The following is a 27,260-nucleotide window of genomic DNA, read 5'->3' as shown; positions in this document are numbered from 1 at the left end:
CATTCATTAATTTTGCAAACTTGCTTTGCTATGATATGTGGGTAAGCATCAAAATACTGATTGTGACTATAGTATGCAGTTCTGTGTCCTGATTAGACCCAGACTTTGTTCTACTAGAAAAATACCATGAAGTCAATGTCACAGAAAAAAATTCTCCGAAGGCAAATTATATTGTATTAAAATTATGTTTGTGAAGGGTTTAATTTGTTCATTAAGAGCATTCATTTTTATAGAACTAAGCAAAAGCAACAGAAGGTAAAAAATCTTCTGTAGTAAAATAGGTATTTTATTAGAGAATAATATAGGAATCCGAAGGGCTGGCTGTGAGAAAGGCCCTATCGCTGACTTCACAATTAGAGGGCAGGAGTCCCAGGTGAATGCCACACACTGCACAGGAGGAAGACTAACGCTAAAGGCAGAGGTACTTCCTGTGTTTCACTGTTAACCTAGGTCCATCTGCCCTTCCTAAGACAGAGGGATCTTCCTTTCAAAATTCATCATTCCTTTCAAAAGAAGAATTACCTTCTACTATTTTACGGTATCCAGCGGGAGAAGACAGAGCACTGAGTTCTAGGTTAAGAATAGCTGTATTAGAAAGACTTTGCCCTCCTTCCCCCGAATATACTAATTTAATTTATAGGATGCTACTGTTTACTGGGGCATTGAACAACATCAACTGTTTGCTGGGACTAAAATGCTATTCCTAGAGTGAATATAATTTTGTTTGTGATGACAATGGCGATCAATTTTTTTCTTTCTTGTTCTGTGTATTTTAACTTTATATAATGAAAAATCTCAAACCTAGACAGAATAATGTAAAGAGCTCTATATACTCATCACACAGCTTCAACAATTATCAATATTTTACCATTCTTGTTTTATTTACTACCTCCAAGTATTTTTGTTTCTTTTTTGATAGAGTATTTTTCTCCCTCTCCTTCTCTCTTTTTGAGGTATAAATGACACATCTTAAATCCCTTTTAATCTAAAAAAAGTAACCATTTTTCCTCATATGCCCCCTTTATTGCTATTCATTTGTTCAAGAAACTGGGTCATTTTTCCTGCAGAATTTCCCCCGTTCTGGGCAGTGATGTCATTTAATGTTCTTTTGACCCTTGTATTTCCTGAAAATTAGCAGTTGGATCTAAAGGCTTACTATTAAATTATCTGGGTATTTTATAACACATACGTTAGGGGAATAATGGAAGGTTTTCTAAAATTGGGATTCAGGAAAATGACACCTGAAAACAAATACATTTTTGCTAACGAACTAGACTATGGAAAAAAGGCTGAGATTTCAACTTGGTATGTTCTTGCTTTCACCATGCTATTTACTGTGGTCATACTAACAGTGACAAAAACCTTAAAAATGTATATGTTTGAAAATAAACTCCCAAACACATCACAAATAAATTATGATTCTTATTTTCATGTAAAGTACGACATTTATTTCTTCTTTCTTTCTTGAAGTTAAACTGACTATACATTGTGAAAAATCCACACTCCCTGTCACTAAATGTAAAAAGGACACTTAGAAACACTAGTTAGGTACGTGATCAAGAGGGAGAGTTATCGAAATTATCTTATACTTGTATTTGATTCCTAATATTACCTAGCCTTTTTGCTTTAAAGAGAGCTTATAGAAAGTTATCTTAAAAAAAGACTGAAAAGGGGGGCACAGTAGGAGCGTGCAGCACACGTCCCAGGGAAAAAGTGAACAAAGCTATTAATAAAGTGTGTGGGTGATTTTTATTTATATAGATGAGAATGTTTTATGTATGATTTTCTAAAGGTTATGCAAGAACCAATTGTACTGAATTGTAATAAAACTGCTCCATACTGGGAATTTTCCTGACACATTGCCAGTTCAGCTTGGAAACAATAGGGTTTCTTACTGCCCTTATCCAAGTTCATACTGAAGAAAGCTAATCTGATCTTTATTAAGACATATAATACAAAGGAAAAATTAAACATTTCATTTTTGTGTATCTGGAAAATACACAAAAGCAAGGACAGATAAAACTACTCTTATTGTATGCTAGTGAAAAACTCTGTATTAAAAAAAACTTTGATATTTGAGTTTCATTTGATTATGTCTTTACATTTTCAACTTAATTTACATGCAGATATTTCAGTGATGATACATCTATCACTAAATATTACGATAAAGTGATAAAGATAATAAAGTGAATTCACAGTCCTAGAGAACAAAGAAAAAGCATTTGTGTTGTGATGAATACGAAGTATTAGAAGTCAGCACTAGGTTTTTAAAGAAGTTATGAGAGTATGAACGCTCTTGAAAAGAAATGCATCCATGAACTTCAAAAACATTATGCTGAGTCAAAGAAGAACACATACTGGATGAGTCCATCTATATGAAGATCATGAACATGTAAAAGTAACATATGGGATTAGAAATCAAGAGTGGTAGCTGTAGGTGGAAGAGGCCGACTGGAAAGGGACTGAAGGGTATTTACTGGGTGACAACAATGCTCTATGCTCTGGATCTTGTTGGAGAAACTGGTTACATGGATGCATATATCTGTCAAATTCAAACTACATTTAAGACCAGTGAATTTTACTTAAAAATATATCAAGTCAGTCAACAGTGGATCTTTCCTGGTGGCTCAGCATAAAGAAACTGCCTGCCAATGCAGGAGACATCAGTTTGATCCCTGGGTGGGAAAAATCCCCTGGAGAAGAAAACAGCAACCCACTGTAGTATTCTTGCCTGGGAAATCCCATGGACAGAGAAGCCTGGTGGGCTACAGTCCATGGGGTTGCAAAGAGTCGGACACGGCTTGGTGACTAACCACCACAAACAACATTCAACAGTAATTACTGAATGACTAAGTTACTACAGACTGTCACTACATTTCTAAACTAGGTCTCTCTACAACCATGGAGAGACCCCTGCATAAGGAATTGTAATTTTACATAGAAACTGATTTTACAAATCAATACTAAGTATTACTGAGGGCTTATTATTTTATCTCACTAGGTACTTGAGAAATAAAGAATAGAGAACTTGGTTTTTGCTTTCAAGCTTATAACTTTTTTGGGAAAGTTCATATAAAAGAATAGGAAACATATAAATTGTAAATTTGTGTTATAAGATATATTCAGAGAATAAGATGATAAATAAGATGATGTTTAGTATAGTTAACAAAGCCTAACTATTCAGTCACTAACTAAACTATTATTTACTAAGCATGTACATTGTGCAAAGAATTGGGAATACAAAGATAAATGAGATACAGTACCTATTTCAGAAAAGCAATACCTTCTAGGAAAGAATTAGAAAGTGAGTTTGACTTTCAAACTCTTAATATAAGATTCAGGAAAAGGCAAAACATAGGCAGTGTAAATAAGTGGAATGTGATGAAGATTCATGTTAAGTTTGATTTGGGAAGAATTATTATTTCTAGGTAGGTAGACTACCTAGACCAGGTAGACTACATATCATTTATTCTCCTTTTCCCAGGTAATCACTAATTTCCTTTACTTGACGTTGGCAGACCTTGAGTAGATGGAATGATATTAACAGGAAGAGTCATGTAAAAGAGTTATGACTGTGATCTGAGAATCATTAATACCCCTCTGAGATTATGGTAGGTTTAGCCTCCACTAGCCTCACAGATGCCTTTTAACACAGAGCTGAGCCATTTACTGAAAGAACAGGACTGCGATTAATTTGTTAATATCAACGGAATTTTAAGGCACAGCCACTCTGTAACAACAAATTTTTTTTTTCCATTTATTTTTATTAGTTGGAGGCTAATTACTTTACAACATTGCAGTGGTTTTTGTCATACATTGAAATGAATTAGCCATGGATTTACATGTATTCCCCATCCCGGTCCCCCCTCCCACCTCCCTCTCCACCCGATCCCTCTGGGTCTTCCCAGTGCACCAGGCCCGAGCACTTGTCTCATGCATCCAACCTGGGCTGGTGATCTGTTTCACCATAGATAATATACATGTTTCGATGCTGTTCTCTTGAAACATCCCACCCTCTCCTTCTCCCGCAGAGTCCACAAGTCTGTTCTATACATCTGAGTCTCTTTTTCTGTTTTGCATATAGGGTTATCGTGTAACAACAAATTTAATCACTGAATTATACCAGTGCTTACAGACAGTTCAAAATTACTCACTGGTCAAGAGCATCGATCTGACCTTTTAAATACTAGGAACTGACAGGTTTTACTGGTTACCCTTTGGTGACCATACAGTTTTGTTTCCTATGTGAGTCTATTTCTGTTTTGTAAATAAGTCCATACTATTTTTTTATATTTCACATACAAATGATATCATATTTGTCTGCTTACTTCCCTTAGTATAATCTCTATGTCCATCCATATGCTGCAAAGAGCATTATTTTATTCTATCTTATGGATGAGTAATGACCAACAAGGGCTTAATTTTCAAAATATACAAAGAACTCACACAATTCCATAACAAAAAAACCACACAACTACATATTAAAGAAGAGAAGAAATGGTGTCTAACCTTCCTTCTTTATTTTGAGGTCAACCCTTTATTATTAGTCTCAATATCTGCCTACTTGAGGAGCTTAGCTTTAAAGCGATTCTGGTAATACTTTTTCTGCAGTAAAATTATGTTGAAGGATTAAAAAAAAAAATTCTGCCATCAGATGTAATGTTGTCTCAGTGGCTATGCTGGGAGGATTCAAGTTCTTCAAAGCATTACACAGAAGAACTCAGTAACAGATACAGTGGGATAAGCCATATGGTCAACTGAGTTTATCATCTTTCTAAAGAAAATCACTCCAGCATGTTCCTAGGTGTCTTTCTAGTACAAGCTAATGATCAGACAATTATTTTGTTAAATTTTCTGAACAGGTTCTCAAGCAACAAAACTTCCTCCCACGTGAAAGACTGGTGGAGAGATGGAGGGGCGGCATGTGGGTGCTCTGTTGCAGAAAACTGCTATCAGTGCTACAGCTTCGTGTAAGATTCTTCAAGAAAAACTCAATCAAGTCTTGGGGGAAATAAGGCAAGGAAAAGAGTACTGACATGCAAACAAATGTTTGCAACAAGCATAAAACAATACCTCAATTTAATCTATTTATTAATTTTCATATTGTTTAAGCACACTAAAAGCTTTGGCATAAACAAGAATGGATAAAGACACTTGAAACATTAAGTACCAAACATCATTTTGGCTGTTAGAGGAATGGCTGGAACTCTTACTTAGGCATTGATACAGAGAAAGAAATTTTGTATATGTCAAGATATCCAGTGACACCATTTTGAATTTAAAATTTACTTTTATTAGAAATGTGAAATTTACCATGGTATCATATAGTCAGTTCCAAATACTCTTAAATTACAGCTAAGTTTAAAAAAATGGCAAAGTAACTTTAAATATATGGCAACTCAGACTTAAAAGCAATACAGAGACTCAATTTATCTGGATCAGACACCAACAGCCAGCAACTGGTAGAAATACCTAGACGATAACCGACTACCAGAGTCTGGGCAAGGACTAGCATAAGAGATGAAAATTCCTGGGGCCCAACCTTAAAGGGGCCCCAACACTTTTGTGAGCTTTACTTCCACAAACCCCATCAAGTTCTCACTGTCAACACCAAAGAACAATCCCCTTGTACTTCCCTTCCAATAGTGGGAAGGGAGAAGTAACTATATTGAAATATGCCCAGAGCATTTTGTTGCCTTGAACAAGTGCTTAACCTCAAAGGAAGCTATGGCTCAGTGGTAAAGAATCTGCCTACCAATGCAGGAGACGTGGGTTAGAGTTTTGGGTTAGGAAGATTCCCTGGAGAAGGAAATGGCAACCCATTCTAGTATTCTTGCCTGGAAAACCCATGGACAGAGGAGCCTAGCGGGCTACCATCCATGGGGTCGCAAAGAGTTGAACATGACTTACTGACCAAGCAACAACCACAATAACCTATGTGAGGGAAGAGAGAAGCTGTAGGAGGCGAAGGGAAAAAGCTGAGAAACGTTTGTGAAGGTTGCAGCCCAGGGGTAGAGGCTCACTGAAAGAGGGAAACTTAGTCATCGAATTATACTGACGGAATGTTTCCCCTTCTCTCCCTCATATCTTACCGCTGCATCAGTAGGGTTCCTGTAAATCAACGGATTGCAACTGAAGCCAGGCTCAGCCTCTACTAACAGAATCTGTAGGAAAACCCAAAGATAACAGAGGAGACAAAAATAAGGACACCAGAGGAAATTTACCCTTTAAAATTTACAGCTACAACAAAGAGTAAATAGAATCTAACTCCTAGCCAGGTAAACACAAAAGGTCACTCTAAAGGCCTATTTACCTTGGTTCTGTCTACCTGATACAGTATGTCTGGCTTTCAACCAAAAATTTTAAGTTTGCTAGGAGGCAAAAACCATAGTCTGGAGAGACAAAGCAAGCATCAGAATCAAACTCAGCTATAATGAAGATTCTGGAATTATCAGATCGGGAATCTAAAATAACAAGATTCATATGCTAAGGGCTCTAACAGAAAAAGTGGACAACATGCAAAACAGATGGGTAATGTGAGCAGAGAGATGGAAACTCTGAGAAAGAATCTAACAGAAATGATAGGGGAAAAAAAAAACATTAACAGAAATAAAGAATGCCTTTGATGAGCTCATCAGCAGACTAGGCATACCTGAGGAAAGAATCAATAAGCTTTTAAGATAGGTCAACAGAAGCTTCTCAAACTGAATAGAAAATTTTTTTTAAAAATGGGCTTGAGGGAGTCAGAATATCCAAAAACTGTAGGACAATTACAAAAGGTGTAACATACGTACAATAGGAATACCAGAAAGAGATAAGGGAAAAGAATGGGAAAAAAAATCTGAAATAATAATAGACAAGATTTTTCAACACTAATGACAGACACCAAAACACAAATCCAGGAAGTTCAGAGAACACCAAGCAGTATAAATACAAAACAATCCATACCAGGGATATGATATTCAAACTGCAGAAAATCAAAGATGCAGAGTAAGATGAAAGATGTCAGAGGGGGAAAAAAACTTAAGAGAGGGAGAAGGATAAGAATCCTATGAGACTTCTCTTGAGAAACCATGCAAGTAAGGAGTAGACTAAAATATTTAAAGGTTGAAAGGAAAAACCCACTAGTATAGAAATTACCCAGTATCCAGTAAATTATCCTTCAAAAGAAGAAATACAAGATAAATATTTTATTGTTCTTATTCTTAAAAGATCTAACAGATAACACCTTATTTAAAATGATAACTTCAGTAATAAACTGGATGCATTATATTAATAACTATGGATAAAGGAAACATATGCAGCAATGTTGCAAGAGACAGGAGGAAGGAATTGCACCCAATTGGTTTACTCTGTCATAAGACTGGCGTAAGACTGTTATAAGCACTGGTACTACGTGTGAAATGGTACAGTTACCTGCAAGTGGACTTAGGTTAGTTCTAAATGTATACTGGAAATTCTAGGACAGCAACTAAAATTAAAAAACAATTAAGCATAGATGATATGCTATGAGAGGACAGAAAATGGAATCACATAAAATACTTGATTAAAACCAGAGAAAGGAAAGAATGGAAGACAAAAAGAACAAGGGAGACAAATAGAAAACAATTATAAATATGGCAGATCTTAATCCAATTGTATCCATAATAGATTAAAAAAACATACAACTTATATGTTGCCTACAAGAAACCTAGTTTAGGGTGTCTTAAAAAGTGGTGTCTAGTCCTGCCTCAGTTTACTGTGCTGTGTTTACCTAGTTGGCTCTCAACCCTCCATCAGACTGTATTATTCTTAAATCCCTAAGCCCCACCTCTTTCCAATCCCTCTTTGTCAATAACCTCACCTCCTACATCACAAGGAAGCTGTGAGAAAGAACTCCTCCACCCTTCCTTGCCTTCCTTCATCTGCAGACTTATCCATGCCTGCCGTTGGTTCTCCCTCCAGGCACTCGGCCCCTTCCAGTGAGGGAGTCATGGCTCTTGACTCCATCATCCGTCAGACCTTCTGTGAGACCACTTGACCAAATTCAGTGCATATGTGGAACATTTTACAGAATTTAAAGCATCTTTTAAAACTGGAATTTATCCTTAACTGCTTATTGTTCCATTTAAGATTAAAATAAACAAATAATAAAATAAAGTAATAAAGCATTACATCAGCAGTATGATTTAGTACTTGCTGAAGGTATCTTTTGATCTTTCAGTTTTATTAAAATTGATTTATTAATTGCTAGACAATTATTTACATGAAATCAGAATTAAAACTCTTCAGTTCAGTCGCTCAGTCATGTCCGACTCTTTGTGACCCCATGAATCGCAGCATGCCAGGCCTCCCGTCCACCACAAACTCCCAGAGTTTACTCAAACTCATGCCCATCGAGTCGGTGATGCCATCCAGCCATCTCATCCTCTGTCGTCCCCTTCTCCTCCTGCCCCCAATCCCTCCCAGCATCAGGGTCTTTTCCAATGAGTCAACTCTTTGCATGAGGTGGCCAAAGTACTGGAGTTTCAGCTTCAGCATCAGTCCTTCCAATGAACACCCAGGACTGATCTCCTTTAGGATGGACTGGTTGGATCTCCTTGCAGTCCAAGGGACTCTCAAGAGTCTCCTCCAACACCACAGTTCAAAAGCATCAATTTTTCGGTGCTCAGCTTTCTTCACAGTCCAAATCTCACATCCATACACGACCACTGGAAAAACCACAGCCTTGACCAGACAGACCTTTGTTGGCAAAGTAATGTCTCTGCTTTTTAATATACTATCTAGGTTGGTCATAACTTTCCCTCCAAGGAGTAAGCGTCTTTTAATTTCATGGCTGCAGTCACCATCTGCAGTAATTTTGGAGCCCCAAAAAATAAAGTCTGACACTGTTTCCACTGTCTCCCCATCTATTTCCCATGAAGTGATGGGATCAGATGCCATGATCTTAGTTTTCTGAATGTTAAGCTTTAAGCCAACTTTTTCACCCTCCTCTTTCACTTTCATCAAGAGGCTTTTTAGTTCCTCTTCACCTTCTGCCATAAGGGTGATGTCATATGCATATCTGAGGTTATTGATATTTTTCCCGGCAATCTTGATTCCAGCTTGTGCTTCTTCCAGCCCAGCGTTTCTCATGATGTACTCTGCATATAAGTTAAATAAGCAGGGTGACAGTATACAGCCTTGACGTACTCCTTTTCCTATTTGGAACCAATCTGTTGGTCCATGTCCAGTTCAAACTGTTGCTTCCTGACCTGCATACAGATTTCTCAGGAGGCAGGTCAGGTGGTCTGGTATTCCCATCTCCTTCAGAATTTTCCACAGTTTATTGTGATCCACACAGTTGAAGGCTTTGGCATAGTCAATAAAGCAGAAATAGATGTTTTTCTGGAACTATTAGGTAGATACAAAAACTACATAGAGATTGTTTTCATTTTTGTTTCTGTAATGTTTATGCTTTTTAACTTTTAGTTTTGACTGCCTTGATTATGTGACTTTTCAATAAAAATTTTCAGTCTTTAAAAAAAAAAGAAACCCAGTTTAAAGACACTGAGGGAAAAAAAAGACAGATTAAAAGTAAGGATACAGAGAAAGATATATCATGCTAACACTAATAAAATAAAGCTGGAGTGTCACATTATTTTCAGATAAAGCATATTTCAGACCAAGGAATATGCTTTCAGACCAATCCTTTATGAAAGATAAACAGAGACAATTACATAATGAAAATAGGGCACATTCTCTAAGACATAACAATCCAAATGTGTATGCACCTAGTAAGACAGTATTAAAATATGTGAGGCCAAAACTAATATAAATGTTTTTAGAAATAGACAAATCCTCTCTTACAGTTGGAGCAAACTTCAGGACTCCTCTATCTACTAGGCAAAAAATCAGTGGGACATAGTTGAATAGCACAGTTCCCATCAACTGGATCTAGTTGTTATTTATTGAGTATTTCAACCAATCAAAGCAGAATATACATTTTTCTCAAGCTCATATGGAAGAGTCACCAAGACTACATTCTTTTTTTTTTTTTACGAACAAGACTACATTCTGAGCCATAACCTTAACATTTATAAAAGAACAGAAATCATACAAAGAGTGCTCTGAGACCAAAATGGAATTAAACTAGAAACCAGTAATAGAATGATCACCAGAAAATCTCAAAATATTTGGAGATTAAATAAACACACTTATAAATAACACACAGATAGAAGAAATCTCAAGAGAAACTTAGTATTTTGAACTAAATGAAAATACAACTGCTGTATAATAAAGAACTTGGGAGCCTTTGTCCCCAATTTGTGGAAGGGAGCCTCTAAATATTGGAGATTTCCTGAGTGATAAAGTGTCATGGTGAGCCCCTAAAACGCTTATGCCAAGGAGACGAGTCAGGATGGAGCCGGCCACAGGAGAAAGGCCAACCATGGGATTAGAGGGTTGGAGCTTTGAGCCACATGTCAGCCTGACCTCCAGGGGAAGGGAGAGGGACAAGAGATTGAGTTCAACCACATGGCCACTGATTCAGCAAACCACGCCTATGTAATTAATCCCTAATGAAAACTCTATACGGCACGGATGAGCTTCCTGGCTCTGTGCATACTGGTGTACATCAGCATGTAAGGAAGGTGACACTGGAAGACTGGAGAGAGGACACTGGGAGCTATGTGACTAGGGTAGGCAGAAGCAAGGCAATTGTGTGTAAAAGTGTGAAATTTTTCTTTCCTACATATTGTGTGATTCTGTCTATATGAAATTTCCAGAACAGGCAATTAAAAAAAAAAAAAGCAGAAAGTAGACAAATGCTTGCCTAGGACTGGGGAAGACTGGGGATGAGAACCGAGGAATGTGGGGTTTCATTCTGAAGAAATGAAAATGTTTTAAAATTGACCATCCTAATGGGTGCACAACTTCAAAGCCATTGAACTGTATACTTCAAATGGGTGAACTGTATGGTATATAAACTGTAACTCAATAAAGCTGTTAAAAAAACATTTTTCAAAGAAATGAAAAGACAAGCCACAAACCTGGAGAAAATATCTGCAGAAGACACATCTGATAAAGGATTGATACCCCAGTTATATGAAGAATTCTTAAAACTCAACAATAAGAAAATAACCCAGTTTTAAACAGTGGGCCAAAGGCCTTAACAGACACCTCATCAAGAAGATATACAGATGGCAAATAAGCATATAAAAAGATGTGCTGAATAATATGTCATCAGGGAAGTGCAAAATAAAACAACAAGATACCACTCTACACCAACTAGAATGACCAAAATTCCTAACACTGACAATGCCAAATGCTGATGAGGATGTGGTGCAACTGGAGCTCTCATTCATTGTTGGTGGAAATGCAAAATGGTGCCCTACTTTGGAAGACAGTTTGGGAGCTTCTTATAAAACTAAATATATTCTTACCACATGATCCAGCAATTACATTCCTTCATATTTACTTTAACAAGTTGAAAACTTATAACCACATAAAAACCTGCATGTAGATGTTAATACAGCAGCTTTATTTGTAACTGTCAAAACATGGCAACCAAGATGTGCTTCAGCAGGTGAATGGATCAATAAACTGTGGTACATCCAGACAATGGGCTATTATTCAGCACTATAAAGAAATGAGCTAATACGCCATGAAAAGACATGGAGGAACCTTAAATGCATATTACTAAGTTAAAGAAGGGCTTCCCCAGTGATGCTAGTTGTAAAGAATCCACCTGCCAACGCAGGAGACATAAGAGACATGGGTTTGATCCCTGGGTTGGGATGATCCCCTGGAGAAGGAAATGGCAACCCATGCCAGTATTCTTGCCTGGAGGGAGAATCCCATGGAGAGAGAAGCCTGGGGGACTACAGTTCAGTGTCGCAAAGAGTCAAACACAACTGAAGTGTCTTAACATACACAAGTGAAAGAAGCCAATCTTAAAAGGCTACATACAGTATGCTTCCACCAACATGACCTTCAGAAAAAGGTGAAATTATGGAGAGAGTAAAAAGATCAGTGGTTGTCAGGGATTAGAAGGGAGGGAGGGACGAATGCTCAAAGCACAGATGATTTTTTAGGGCAGTGAAACTACTTTGTATGAGACTATACTGGGTAGATACATGCCATCATACATTTGTCCAAACGTACAGAAGGCAGAATACCAAGAGTGAGACCTATGGTAAACTATGGCCTTTGGATAATGACGATGTGTCAATGTAGGTTCATCAACTACAACAAATGTACCACTCTGATGGGGGATGCTGATAACGGGAGAGGTTACGTATTTGTGGGGGCAGGTGGTATATGGGAAGTCGCTGTGCTTTTCTCTCAATTTTGCTACGACCCTAAAACTGCTCTAAAAAATAAAGTCTATTAAGAAAAAACACAAACAAGACTGAAACAAAACAAACAAAAAATTAAGAGACATACAGATATATGTGACCATTCACTCTATTAAAGCCAAAAAAAGAAAAGCTCCACTATGTATCTAAAAAAATGCTAGTTTCAATTTACATTAAAAATATGAGTAAGCAACAGAAGGTAAGAGGCAATGACAGGAGTAAGGCCTACAGAGCATAAACAAAAGGCCAGTGGGCCAGGCATTTAGTTATGTTGTACTATAAAAATATTTTACAAATATTAAGTCACCACTGAAGCTTACAAGTTTTATATATAATTTTGATGTACCTAGAGTGTACAAAAACTTACAAAGTTAAGATGATCTTATCAGTAGAAAAGATATTCTAAACCAGCTTAGCCAAGAGAAGTATTTTGATTGCCTAATTTAACTTTGTAAAGGAGAAGTAAATCTTATAGCTTGTCCCTGTAAACCTCACAGCTGGAATATTCTAACAGCACCTTGCAGTTTCCAGTGATCAAAGTAAGTTACTTTATATACTAAACTAAGAATTTCATAATAGAAATAATGTAACACCAGGGGGTGCAGTTATCATGAAATAATTACACTCCTGGGAGATTACAGGCACAAGGCTGTACCCCAGGGGTGTGATTATCCCATGATAACCACATCCACTGAAATTGCCTTATTGCAAAAATAATCTCTATTCACTGGTGAGACATTATTCAATAGGTGGTTTTTTATAAATGAAAAGATTTTTTAGCTTGAATCAGCAAGTGGATTAGGAAATTGGCCAGTTTATTTTTCATTACATTCAAATTCAGAATATAACATCATTATTTGCTTTCCTATTTGATACAGCATAGTATTTTTGATTTTGTTTTTGAGAAACCCTTTAGGAGTTTCTATTAATGTTAGTTAAGTGGTACTGCTAAATTCAGGTCAAACTTTAAAAGGCATTAAGTGAACAATATCATTTTAAATAATTTATTTCTATGTGTAAGTTTTAATTCCTCTAATATTCATTTAAAAATTATAAATGTATAACCACTGTTAATATTTCAGTCTATCTCCTTCCAGGCATTTTTATTTTTCTAAAAGCATCTCTCTATATGTCTACTTAAAGATGTAAAGAGAAAAATGAATGGAATCCATGTAGCTAGCTACCTTGTTTTATAATCTGCTTTATCTGACCAAATGTTATAAACAATATCCATTCATTAAGAAATCTTCCTATCATTTTTCAATGGTTGCATAGTATAGGATTCCTGTGTGACAATATCCCATAATTATTCATGTAATATTCTTTTATTATTTATTTAGGTTCTCTTACACAATGCTTTACAACAAAACCTTGGGACATATCCATGACTATTCCCATGGGACAATTTCATGACCATGTATTATTAGTAAAACATAATTTAAACAAACAAGGACCTATTTCCCAAACCTTCAGTTGTTCTTACATATAGTTGAAGCTGATGGTTTTCAACTTGGACGGTACATCAGAAATAGATCAGTAACTTTCATCTTATGTGGTATCATAGATAGTGAAAGTTACTGATCTATTTTTACCTTAATCTCTCATAGAGTTCAGTGCTTTGAGGTATTCTTAGAAAAGTAAGACAGGATTTAAGAAATTTGAAATACTGCTTCCTCTTTTTTTTACCTGCTATATCCTGGTACATCCTCATGTGTCAACACAGATCAACAGCTCAGTTCATATATCTTATCTAATGGCTATATGGTATTCCAGTTTGGCTACACTGGTATTCCAATTAATTCCATAATTAATTTATTTTTTAATATATTTTTTTGGCCATGCCGCGCATCATGTTGGATCTCTGATCAGGGAGCAAACCCATGTTCCCTGCAGTGGAAGCATGGAGTCTTAGTGGAAGCATGGAGTCACTGAACCACCAGGGAAATCCCGTAATTTTTTTTTCCATACTTAATTTTTTAAAAATATACTAATAAAGTGCTTACTATGTGCTAGGTGCTATTTATTCTAAGCATTACATATGTATTAACTCATTTAGTTCTCATAACAACCTTATGAGGTAGGTACTAGTATAATATCTATTTTACAGACACCGAAAACTGAGGCACAGAGGAGTTAACAGCTTGCTTGAAGTCACATGGCTACTAAGTAGACAGCAGGGGTTTCAAATCAGGCATCTACATACCTCCACACCTTCACAGTCTGAATTTATAGTTCCTTCTGTGTGGACAGTTGTTCCTTTGGCCTGAGATATCAAATAGATGGTTGCACTGTCCTGTCATCTAGGTCTCAGCCTAATATCACTTCCTCAGAGGTGGCCCTTCCTGACCACCTCACCTAGTTATTCCCCAATTAGTTCTTACCACAGTATCCAATGTAATTCTCATCACAGAATTTATAAATGCATAGTACTTCCTTATTAGTTTATTTTCTGTCATTCCCAATAGAATGAAAGAACTTCTGTCTTGGGGCTATATTCCAAGAACCTAGAAAAATGCCTGACACAGAGTAACTACTCCATACTTAATTGCTGAATAAATGAGTGAGTTTATTTTACCAACCCTTTACTGATTAGGTTTATTTAGGGTTATTTCTAATCTTTCACTACTATAAACCTTTGGGCATCTACCTTATCACTTTCTTACTATAAATTCCTGGATGTTGAATTTCGAGTAAAATGATATGTATGTTCTTAAGGTTTTTGATACATCAAATGACTCTTCAAATTTATCAATTTATCTCCACTTTATCAGTAGTGGATTAAAATGTTCATTTTATCATACTTGCTCTAACACTGCATGTGTCATGCTTTTAAATCTTTAGTGTAAGTTCTTTTGGTTGTTGTTAGTAGACTTTCTAAATAGATTCAAGAAAAAGTAGGTGTATCAATTACCAAATAAAGGGCTATCCCAGTCTATAGTCTATACCCTAGTCTCCTAGTATCCCAGTGTTCGTCCTACTCATTCTCTCCAAGCAGATCAGAGTAAGACAAGGCTGAAGAACAAAGACAGCACTGACACTGCCGCTTCATAGCCAACACATAAGTCATTCAGCTGGAAGGGCACCACGAGGATGGAGCGAAGGGAAATATGAGAAAGATGTAACCCCTCCAGAAAACAAAATACACCTTTCAAACTAACAACAGATCCCTGGGACTACCAAAAGGAGAGCTCAGAGGTGTCTGTGCTAATGGGTTCTTCATCCTACTCCACCTTCCTTTCCTTTGGGGCTTTATTTCTTTGATGACTTTTCTCCCTTCTTTCACCAGTTGAGTGAGGGCAGGGGAGAGGGAGCTAGTATGTGGGGTTTTAAAAGCACCTGCACTGTGGCATCAGCAGGATGCTCTTTTGTCAGAGATCGTCACACCAAAGAGTCTGTATCCATATTCTCTTACCACTGAGTAATTTTCCCTCTACTTAAAATGTGTGGTTTTTTTGGCTGCTCTGGGTTGTTGGTAAGGTCCTCAGGCTTTTTTTTCTCCAGTTGTGGGAGTGGGGGCTACTCTCCAGTTGCAGTGCTGGGGCTTCTTGATGCAGAGCACAGGCTCCAGGATGTATGGGCTTCAGTAGTTGTGGCACATGACTTAGTTGCCCCATGGCATGTGGGATCTTTTTGGACCAGGGATAGAACCCATGTCCCCTGCACAGACAGGCAGATTCTTAACCAGTAGACCCAGGGAGGTCCTTAAGAGGTGGTTTTTAAAAATGTTTTAAAGAGAGATAAGGATTTTAAAAAATTCACGTGTAATATTTTGTGTGTACTTCCTCTACCCATCCTGACATTCATAACACCACTAATGAAACAGTGTCAAACTTGACAATGGATCAAATTCCTAAACTCCTAATATGAGAACTAGCATCTTGAGTCCAACAGCCTGCATCTGGCCTGCTGGAAGTAAGCCTGATCTCTAGTTACAGAAGAGAGCCTGAAGGCCATCTGCTGACTGAGGGTGAACCTTGAGCTCAGAGGTGGCAGTGGAAGCCTCACCGAGTCCAAAGAGGTGCATCAGAGGCCGAGATTAGCTGAGGACAGAGCTTCATGCCTAGAGCTTTTGCTTCAATAGAGCAGCTCTGCCTTTATATGTTCTACATCTGGGACTGCTGTTGTTTAGTTGCCAGGTCATGACCGACTCTTTGTGATTCCCATGGACTGTAGCACGCCAGGCTTTCCTGTCCCTCACCATCTCCCAGAGTTTGCCCAAGTACATGTCCATTGAATCAGTGAGCCATCCAACCTATCTCATCCTCTGCCGTCCTCTTCTCCTTCTGCCTTCAATCTTTCTCAGCATCGGGGTCTTTTCCAATGAGTCAGCTGTCCACATCAGGTGGCCAAAGTATTGGAGCTTCAGCATCAATCCTTTCAAAGAGTATTCAGGGTTGATTTCCTTTAAGATTGACTGGTTTGGTCTCCTTGCTTTCCAAGGGACTCTCAAGAGTCTTCTCCAGCACCACAGATCAAAGGCATCAATTTTTCAGCACTCTGCCTTCTTTACTTTCCAGCCTACATCTGCACACGACTACTGGAAAGACCATAGTCTTGACTTATATGGACCTTTGTTGGCAAAGTGATGTCTCTGCTTTTTAAAACTGTCTAGGTTTGTCATAGCTTTCCTGCCAAGAAGTAACTGTCTCAATTTCATGGCTTCAGTGACCACCCGCAGTGATTTTAGAGCCCAAGAAGAGGAAATCTGTCACTGCTTTCACCTTTTCCCCTTCTATTTGCCATGAAGTGATGGGACCAGATGCCTTGATCTAAAGTTTTTTTAATACAGAGTTTTAAGCCCACTTTTTTACTCTTCTCTTTCACCCTAGTCAAGAGGCTTACTTTGGATTACATGTAGGATTTTTAAAAAATTTTTAAAGGTTCTACAGCTGTTTAAAAAAATGTGGAAAATCTCTTGAGTTATACTATCATCCTTTATTTTAAAATGAAGAATTGAAACTCATAAAAAGTGAAATGACTTAAGGTTACAGGGTTAAGCAGGTTATTGCTATTATGATTCACTAAGAATTATTGTTGGATTAGTGTGTCTGTTTGAACAACATACTAACAAGGCACTGAGAAATTTAAGTTAAAACTTCTCAGTTTTAATATCTTCTTATAAAAAGAACTCAAATGATTTACACCAAATTCAACCAGTTTTTCTTAAGTAGACAACAACAGGCAGGAAGGTAAATAACTTTCATGTAAAAATTAATTTTAACATATTTAACATCTTTTAAAATTCAATTTTCTCTCTGAAACAAAAACTGCAATTGTGGCTTCTAGTTCAGCTTAGTCTTAAAGCTCAGGAGGACATAAATATGAGAAACAAGCATTTCTTCCTTCGATTGTTAGGTTACCAACCTGATAAATGATGTTTAATATATCTGTTACTTTTAACATCAATTTCATAGGGTCCTTAGCTAGAAAAATTAAATCCTAATACAAAGAATTTCATATTCAAAACATATAATCAGAGTTTTCCATTGACCATTTTGGAAATGTGACCTAACCCCATAAAACCAAACCAAACCAAATCAAACCAATAACAAGACAGACTTAAAAAAAACAGTTACTTTAGCTTTGTTTGTCCTCTATATAAATTCTAGAACAAACAAATTATGTCCAGTGCCTACCTGAGCCATCAGTGGGAACTGAACTTGCATTAATCCCAGAAAGACCAAACAAAGGACATTCTCGATCTGTGTTGACGTGACCCCATTTGTGACATTTAATGCATCTCACATTTCGAACCTGAGAAATAGTAAACATTAATTATTTTGGTTATTAAAATACTAAGAACCTAACCACTGTTCAACTCCTTACTCCTTGTAGAGTTTAAGTGAAATCAGTCTTGTTTTTAAAAGATCTCCAAGGAAAGAGACTCCACATATATTTGGTTAAAGTAATTCAAACACTAAAATCTTTTACTATAAACTGCGTCTAAAAGTTCAGCTGAATCCTATTTCTTTTTTAGTGTTACCTGGTGGCAATAAAACAATGTAATTCAAAAGGAAATGGTAAAACACCAAAAAAGAATGATGTCCTGTCTCAATCTGGAATTCTCTAATTTAAAAAAAGTTAATCTTTGAGGTTTCAACTTCCTAAACCAAGGGCTAGCAAACTTTTCCAGTAAAAAGCCAGACAGCAAATATTTTAGGCTGTATGGGCCAAAGGTCTCTGTTGCAACCACTCAACTCTGCCAATATAGCAGGAAAGCACCCACAAATAATATGTAAACGAGTAAGTACGGCAGTGTTCAAAAAGTTTTATTTTTTGACCATGAGCTAATTCTCCAAATTCCTTGAAAACTGCAGAGACCATTTTCATTATAGCCCTCACTATAAAATTTTGAATCCTATCTTTTATCATGATTTGATATTTGGATTTGCATCTTTGCTACATTTAATGTTTTCTCTCCGAGTCCTTCTACTATCTGATACAAACAGAAACCATAGAGCCCCTTTTCAGCTTAAATACCTTTGGACAACAATATAAAGAAGAGTTTATTTTGAAAAAATTATTCTTACAGAATAAATGTGTCACTTGCCTGAATACCAAAGGGCTGATCTCTGATGTTCATGTCATCTTTGGCATATCTATTAAGGAGAGAAAATGTACAAACAATATTAATAATAATAATAATTAAACTAAAAATAGTCTTATAGTTCTAAGTAAATTATGAAATGTACAACTTTAGTAAATAAATACAACCATAAAATCTATTTAGTATTTCCAAACACCACTTTATTATCAAGTATCCAGTCTGATAATCCGTGATTTTAAAAAAATGACAAAAATAAAGCTAAAGACTATGATCAAGCAAATTAGCTACATAAGAAAAATCATTAAAAATAACTTTTCACATTAGTTTCCTTCTCTGGTGAATAAAAAGCAACATAGGATGGGATATCAGATAAAACTGGAGAAGGAAATGGCAACCCACTCCAGCACTCTTGCCTGGAAAATTTCATGGATAGAGGAGCCTGGTAGGCTACAGTCCATGGGGTCGCAAAGAGTAGGACACGACTGAGCTACTTCACTTTCTTTCTTTCTATAGTTCCTTTTGGAGAAGGAAATGGCAAGCCACTCCAGTGTTCTTGCCTGGAGAATCCCATGGACAGAGGGGCCTGGTGGGCTGTGGTCTATGGGGTTGCAAAGAGTCAGACGCGACTAAGCAACTAACACACACACATATCAGATAAAATTAATGATACATATTTTATCTTAAAAGAAAACCAGTTCTTACTTTTCTCGTGGGGCCCCTTTCTGCCATTCAAATTTGTATTCAGTCTCTCCTTCTGTTTCTTCTTTCTAAAAACATTGTTAAAGTCTTTCAGTTTTTCCATAAAATTTCAATCTATTGTAAATAAATCGAAACATAGAAAGCAGTACTTTACCTCTTTGTTTTCTTGATTGCATATCAAAAATATGGAGGAAAAAAGGTAGGTCAAGTTAAAAACTTCAACATGAAAGTCTGCTATTATATACTACACTATGATATCACGGTATTTAATTGTAACCTGTAAGAATGTATTGCTTTGACTTTTTTCTTCTTTCACAAGATAAAATTCAAATCACTATAGGATAAAAAACGGTACTGAATAAGAGGCAGTATTTAATTAATCTTAACAAAAGATTAATTTCTGATCTTTAAACTTCTATATTTTTCATTGACAGTGAATATTATGCCTTCTATTTACAAATATACTCGGCTAGAAGGACTAAAGACACAAATTATAAAAGAATAAATATACTTCTGGTGATGTTGAGATTTTATTTTCCTTCCCGAACAACATGTCATGAAATTATTATTATACTAGAGAATTATTGTTAGTATTTATCCTACTATATTGATTGTAGTATTTTAACAGATTATTTTATAGAATAATATCAATATTAAAAGATGAAGAGCAACTTCTAAAAATGTCTGTCATAACAGTTCTCAATCTTTAGTGACAAACACATCAAAGACTTAAAAAAAAAAAAGGAAATGAAGCAAGTACCTTTCTTAGCCCCTGGTGGAGCCTCATACATGAAGTTAAGGCCATTCTTTACACGTTCATCTCCCATTAGCAATCTAAATCAAACAAGAGATAAGTTTTCAAATTTTTTTCTAGGAGGAAAAGAACTGCAGAATAACTGTCCCTCTATACCCCTAAATTCTAAGGGAATTAGGATAAAATGTTTTTATTAGAGATAAAATTCCAGAACTACTCTTCTGACTAAATGATATCTGAAATAAATGAATGAAAATTCCAACAGTGCTGCCCCTTTAGTAACTGGTTTTAAGTTCTGAGACTTTCTCAATACTTGAAAGAACCTAGCCCTCCCAACTGAAATGAGGGGAAAATGCCATGCTTACCCTTACATGCTTTTCTTAAACTTTGAAATGTTGTCTTGAAATCCTATATGCCAACACATATTTGGAATTAAGTTAGATAGTGCCAACATTTTTTCTTAATTGTGAGGAATCAGTTTAGAAAAATAAGTCTCTCTGGATTTCTTTAGGAAGTCAAATCCAATTAAAGCTTACAGGAGTCAAAGTCAACAAGAGAATAAATAAAATTCTTTAGCAAGGCCAATGGAGAGAGACTAGTTTAAAGAAAATCTACAAGAAGTTAATTACTATGATGGACTCAATATCTACTGCATCTTAAAAATCATTTTTTAATAACTTCTTTTTCAACACCAAATGTTCCCTGTTTGGAGAACACAGTGTTCTGTTGTTCTGTTTAGAGATATGTTCTGTTTAGAGATATGTGTTTAGAGAATGTTGTTCTGTTTAGATATGCTGTGCTTTTTAGAAAAATAGCTCTGCAACAAACCGAATGAATAATCAAGTTAAACCTTTTAATTCATAAGATCTATGTAAAGTACTGATTAAAAAGAAGAAACCTGAAGAGTAAACATAATTTCCTCTTATATTTGGAAAAGGCTATCACAAAGTATAGCCTACATGATTCTAAGTCCTCTCTCTCTTATTTCCACTGGAGTTTACAAATAACTGTAAAAGAAGAGGAAGGCAAAAGGACAACAGGATCTACATCCATACCGTGGGATATGATTCAGCAATAAAAGGGAAGGAACCAATGACACATGCTACAACATGGATGAACTTCAAAAACATTGTACTAAATGAAAGAAGCCAGTCACAAAAAGCCACATATTGTATGATTCCATTCATATGACATTTCGAGAATAGGTAAATCTATAGAGAAAAAGTAAGTCAGTGGTTGCTTAGGTCTGAAAGGAACTGGGAGTCCAGGTTGTGGGAATGGGAAGTGACTGCTATTGGGTACAAGATTTCTTCTTCGGGTGGTGAAAATGTTCTGAAACGAGTTATGGTGATGGCTCCAAACTTTAAATATACTAAAAACCAACATATACCTTAAAGTTCATAAATTATATCTTATATTAACACCATTTAAAAATTAACATGAAGCATACGAAAAGCTCAATATCACTAGTTATAGGGAAATGTAAATCAAAACCATGAGATACCATGCTGCACTCATGAGAATGGTTATTTAAAAAAAAAAAAAGGAAAGTAACAAATGTTGGGAAGGGTGTGGATAAATTGCAACCCTTATGCATTACTGGTGGGAATGTTAAATGGTGCAGGCCCTATGGAAAACAGTTTTCTGATTCTTCAGTAGTCAAACACAGAACTACCAGATGATCCAGCAGTTCTGCTCCTAGGTATAAACCCAAAGGAACTGAAAGTTGGGGGATGAAAAGATACTAGTATGACATTATTCAAAATAGTCAAAAGACAGAAGCAACCCAAGTGTTCATTATGGTTGACTGGGAAGACCAACTGTGGTATGTATAAACAATGGAATATTATTTGGCCATAATAAAAAATAAGCTATGATACATGCTACAATATGGATGAATCTTGAATATGTTATACTAAGTGAAGTATGCCAGACACAAAATGACAAATATTTTTCTACTTGGGGTAATGAAAACAAAGTTTTGGAAATAGAGTGGAGATGGTACACAACACTATAAATGTAATTAATGCCATTGAACTGTGCACTTAAAAACAATAAATTTTATGTTTTATATATTCCCTTCCTAAAAAGCATTTCATTTACACAAACGAAAATAATATAAAATCAAAACTGGAAGATCAATTGCATTTTGTGCAAAACTCAACAGGTATACAAAATAAAAGGAAAAGCTACTATATTAGTATTTATGTTTTAACTTCAACTAAAAACTTATACAAGTTCGTCCTTTTTTCCTTTTTTTTTTTGCTGTTGACTCTAAGTAGAGTGAAATGTATAGATGTTCTGACATCCTTTTATTTATCCATTCAGAATAATAAATATGATTGTCATGTTTAGGGATCAATATCCACAAACACTAAGAAATATCTAGGACATTTAAAAACACAGAAGGGAAAAAATAGAATACTAAGGAACAGAACTATTAAAGACAACATTTTTTAACAAGGAAAAATGAAAAATGTAGCAAATCACTCCAAATACTCATAAACTTGCTTTTATATACTCATAAATTCAAACAACCAAACCTAGAAGCAATGAACAAACCTAGTGTCCAGACCCTGGTTTCTAAGTATTTTTCTCAAATAAAAGGAACAGGTTGATTCCAATACTGGAGCAGGGAAAAATAAAAAACAAATTTTTTATGACCTTATAGTGTCATGAAGTAGTTTTATTTATTTACTTTTTAAAAGGATGGAGCATGTTAAATGGACATAGGAGTCAAGCTGATAGAGCAGGCAAAGGCCAAAACTTGAGCAAAAAAGTATACGAGTACTGGATTATAACCAATTAAGTAAATATCTGAGTCCATAATGATAGGAATAAATGATTAAATAAATAAGTGAGGGAAAGGAAAAAATCCTCTTTCCAGAGAAATGCAATTTAAAAAATGTAGAGGAATTTAGAGAAACAGAAAATCACTGTTAGAAAACCACAGTAAAAATTGATGCAGGCAAGAACTATCAATGAATAGTAATACTAGTGGGCGAAATTCAGGGAGAAACAGATATTTGCATGGGTTCTTACATTTCTACTTCCACGATCTCTTTAATTAATTATTTTAATTGGAGGCTAATTACCCTTCAATATTGTGGTTTCTGCCATACATTGACATGAATCAGCCACAAGTGTACATGTGCCCCCTGTCCCGAACCCCCCTCCAACCCCCCTCCCCATCCCATCCCTCTGGGTTGTCCGAGTGCACCAGGTTTGAGTGCTCTGTTTCATGTATCCACGACCTCTTTATTGGTCTAACTCAACTACACTGCTGTTTCCTAATACACTCTTCACCTTCCCACCACGCTCATCTTTAATAAGCTTTGACTATATGCAGATCAGAGCTTTTCGACAGCAGTGCTATTTGACATTTTGGACTTGACCATTCTTTGTGTATGCTGTAGGCTGTTTTGCAACATCTCGAGAATCCACCACTAGATGTTATCACCCAACCCCTGAGCTATGAAGATCAAAAAATGTGTCCAAATGTTGCCACATATCTCCTGGGGCAACAAGGGCCCTCAGTTGAGAACCATGGCTCTAAACCCTTACCCTTCTTCATAGTTCAGCTTTGAACTATGTCAAATGTCACCTTTCTTTTTCTCCTTTCCCCTCCCTTCTCCCTCCCCTCTTTCACAGAGTCTTACTTTGTTATCCCAAATGGAATTATTTTGTCTTATGCTAGCCTGCCACAGTTTTTCTAACAGTGTATTTTCAATTAGTTATTATTTTCAGCCTTGAACTATATGTATGTACATTTCTTGTTATTAGATTTTCTTGAGGCTAGAGAGAAGCTATGCATCACATTTTATATTATAGGCTACTACAATATCATTTGTTGCCTTGCATGAAGTAGGTACTCAATAAAAGTCAATCACATTAAATAAATTAGTGAGAAAAGTACTTAACTGAATAAAATGTTTTATTTCTCTAATTTTGCTCTCAATACACTATATTTTAAAGAGAGTATTTGGTAATAGTTTAGTATTACTTTGCTTAAGTTCCATGTTTTGATGAAATATAGGACTGACTGGAAGAGAAAGTGTGACCTATCAAAAGCACCACTATTTATTTGTTTGATTAACCAAAAGAAATCAGCTTCAGAGTCAGACCTGCAAATACAAACATAAAGTGACAACAGCTGGGGGTAGGGATGGATACTGTACTACATAGTAAGCCAGTGAGGAACTCTAGCTCTTATCCTATTAAAAGAACAATGACATGCAGGTCAGGTAGAGACACTTCACTTTACTTCTTAAAGCTATCTTGCGCATCTTTTCATTTCAGTGTATGTTGAAGAAATATCTTCGTACGAGGCCTCAGTAGTTCAAGTATAAACATTTATTTTTCTTCCAAGTTTTGAGTAAGTTGGAATATCTCTATAAACTATATATGGAGTGTATATTCACATCAATCTATATTTTATGTGAATTATGGGTAAGGTTGGAAAAAGTGCCCATCTATCAATGTAAGAGTAAAGACAGTTCACAGGGAATACAATCCTATCATTGGGGGCATTCAGTTAAAAAAAAGCTAGTATATGATTCAGTAAAGGATATTCTCATGCAACTGATTACTCTAAAAAATACCAGCAGGGTTGAATTTCTTACCTATTATCATATGATTCTTGTTCTTTTAGATATTGTTGCATTAACTCTTCTTGTTTCTTCTTGTCATACGATATTTTCTGTTCTGCCATCCAAACCTAAATTAGTAAAGTAAAAACTTTGTTCTCTTTTATAATAAAACATAAAACGCTATTCTATATAGTTTACAACATAGCTATTTTGGTCAGAAAGCCACAATAACAAAACAAGAGTTGAAAATTCCAATTTATGCTTTGATACAAGTCCTAAAATATAATCACTCAAAACAGCTAAACTTTCAGGCAAGAATGTCAAAATTGAGAACCACTCTGAGCACTTGGTACAACAGCTTCTTGCCCTCAGTCCCTTGCGTGTTTCAGAGACAAGAACGACCATCTCTCTACATGGAATATGTCTAGTGCAGAAAACACACAGGGCACATTGTTGGATGCCAGTGTCACTGATACCCCAAGAGAGGAAAAATGGAAGACAAGGAGGAGGAAAAAAGGAAAGGAGATGAAAGACAGATGTAGAAAAAAGGGAAGAAGCAAGAGAGAAAACTGAAGAAGGAAATGGCAACCCACTTCAGTATTCTCGCCTGGACAGAGGAGCCTGGCAGGCTACAGTCTATGGAGCCCGAGAGTTGGACATGACTTAGCGACTAAACCACCAAGAGAGGAAACAGATGAATCAACAGATGCATCTGATACCCTGCAGTTGCTCGAAGGCACCACCACCACAGGCTGGGTGGGTCCCTATGTGATATTCTCAGAATCATAAAAAGTGGTGAAGGTAAAAAGCCCACACAGCTTATGCAAGGATATTTAATCAAGTTACCTCCAGGTTTAAAAGGTATCAGTGTCTTTCCACCTTCTTTAAAGTAAAGGATAAAGTGTCTGATAACCATTCAACATAAATAGCAAGGCAAAACTGTCTCTCCCAACAAGCTGTTTTAAGAAGGTAAATTTAAGGAAAAATATTTAACACATTGATAAATATTTAATACTTAAATTGATAAAGTAATAATTATAATGGGGCAGATAAATATGGGGAGGACTGGGGACAAGACTGCCATTATTCAATTTTAGACACAAAACAGGAGTAGTTACTAGTATTTAATAGTACTCAGATAGGTAGGTTTTATGGGGACGACAATCTGAGATGTGGACAACAAAGATTAATACGGAGATAAAAGCAAAAACAGAAATGAAAAGAGAATCCTTCAGGAAGAGACTATCCTGGAAATTTCTTTTGCGTAAGTTCCTAAAATTTCTTCTACTGTCTTCATAACTAACATATCTGTCATAACCAATATAACATTACCAATGTAATGTTACAGTAGAAGAAAAGTCTACACTTGGGATAGGCAGTAAAAGGCACCTTTGGAATTTTCACTATAGCTAAAAATGCAAACAGTTGAAATAGAGAAATGCAAGATGTCATTGCCTGATCAAATAATACATTAATAACAACCTCCTAATGATTAAGATACTACTTCTAACAATAACTACATTTATTTAAAGTTTTAGATTTACAAAGTTATTTTACAAATCTCATTTGCTCAAGAGCTGAAATACATGAATATTTATGATGGATTAAAATAAAAAGTAGTGAAATATATTCTCGCCTACAAAATGCTCAGAATCTGCTAACAGAAAACCATACTAACCTTTCTGTATGTTTAATATATTTTATAATAAAAAAAGATGTGAATTGTGTAAATAAATAGTAACAGTGTTTGGGTTTGGGCAGCGTAGGAAGAGGGCACATCATGATTGTGTTTTTCATAGCTTATGTTTTTATATGGTTGCATTTATGCCATTAAATCCTCATCTGGGAAAAAATAGTAACAATTAAAATGAATAACAGAATACATTCAATGTAAGGAAATAGAACAAGACAGTGATTAACTCTAGGGGACAGAGAAGAAGGCTGATATAATAGAATACTTTACAGCCAAGTTTTGGTTTTTAGAAGTTCTTTATTTTTTAAATGACATAACTATACTCACATTCTGACAAAATGTGGTCCACTGGAGAGGGAATGGCAAATCACTTCAGCATTCTTGCCTTGAGAACCCCATGAACTATACTCACATGTAGCCAATATTATTTCTGTCTTGTAAATCCTTCCAAGGATGTTCACATGGACACACACGTAATATACATAACATAAACACACACATACACACACATTTTTGGTCCCTCTTTTCATAAATGGTAACATATACACAGATGGTGACTGCAGCCATGAAATTAAAAGATGCTTACTCCTTGGAAGGAAAGTTATCACCAACCTAGATAGCATATTAAAAAGCAGAGACATTACTTTGCCAACAAAGGTCC

General features: G+C 36.0%; 1 protein-coding gene across 2 annotated transcripts in view; it reads right to left on the bottom strand.

The window, feature by feature from the left end:
* Positions 1-27,260, bottom strand: part of CIR1 (corepressor interacting with RBPJ, CIR1) — a 37,246-nt gene that overhangs the window by 6,616 nt on the left and 3,370 nt on the right. The window contains exons 2-7 of one of the 2 annotated variants that reach the window (XM_020887558.2): positions 24,940-25,034; positions 20,324-20,397; positions 19,718-19,728; positions 19,567-19,631; positions 18,868-18,916; positions 17,954-18,071 (exon numbers count right to left, since the gene is read on the bottom strand). In XM_020887558.2, the coding sequence (XP_020743217.2) occupies positions 17,954-18,071; positions 18,868-18,916; positions 19,567-19,631; positions 19,718-19,728; positions 20,324-20,397; positions 24,940-25,034 (412 nt within the window). Of the gene's footprint in view, positions 1-17,953; positions 18,072-18,867; positions 18,917-19,566; positions 19,632-19,717; positions 19,729-20,323; positions 20,398-24,939; positions 25,035-27,260 lie in introns of those variants that run through there. The other variant, XM_070475998.1, reaches the window with a different exon arrangement.

This window comes from Odocoileus virginianus, chromosome 13, assembly GCF_023699985.2.
Source record: "Odocoileus virginianus isolate 20LAN1187 ecotype Illinois chromosome 13, Ovbor_1.2, whole genome shotgun sequence".
NCBI lineage: Eukaryota > Metazoa > Chordata > Mammalia > Artiodactyla > Cervidae > Odocoileus > Odocoileus virginianus.
The sequence above is the reverse complement of the archived record's forward strand: the minus strand, read 5'-3'. Positions and strand labels throughout refer to the sequence as shown.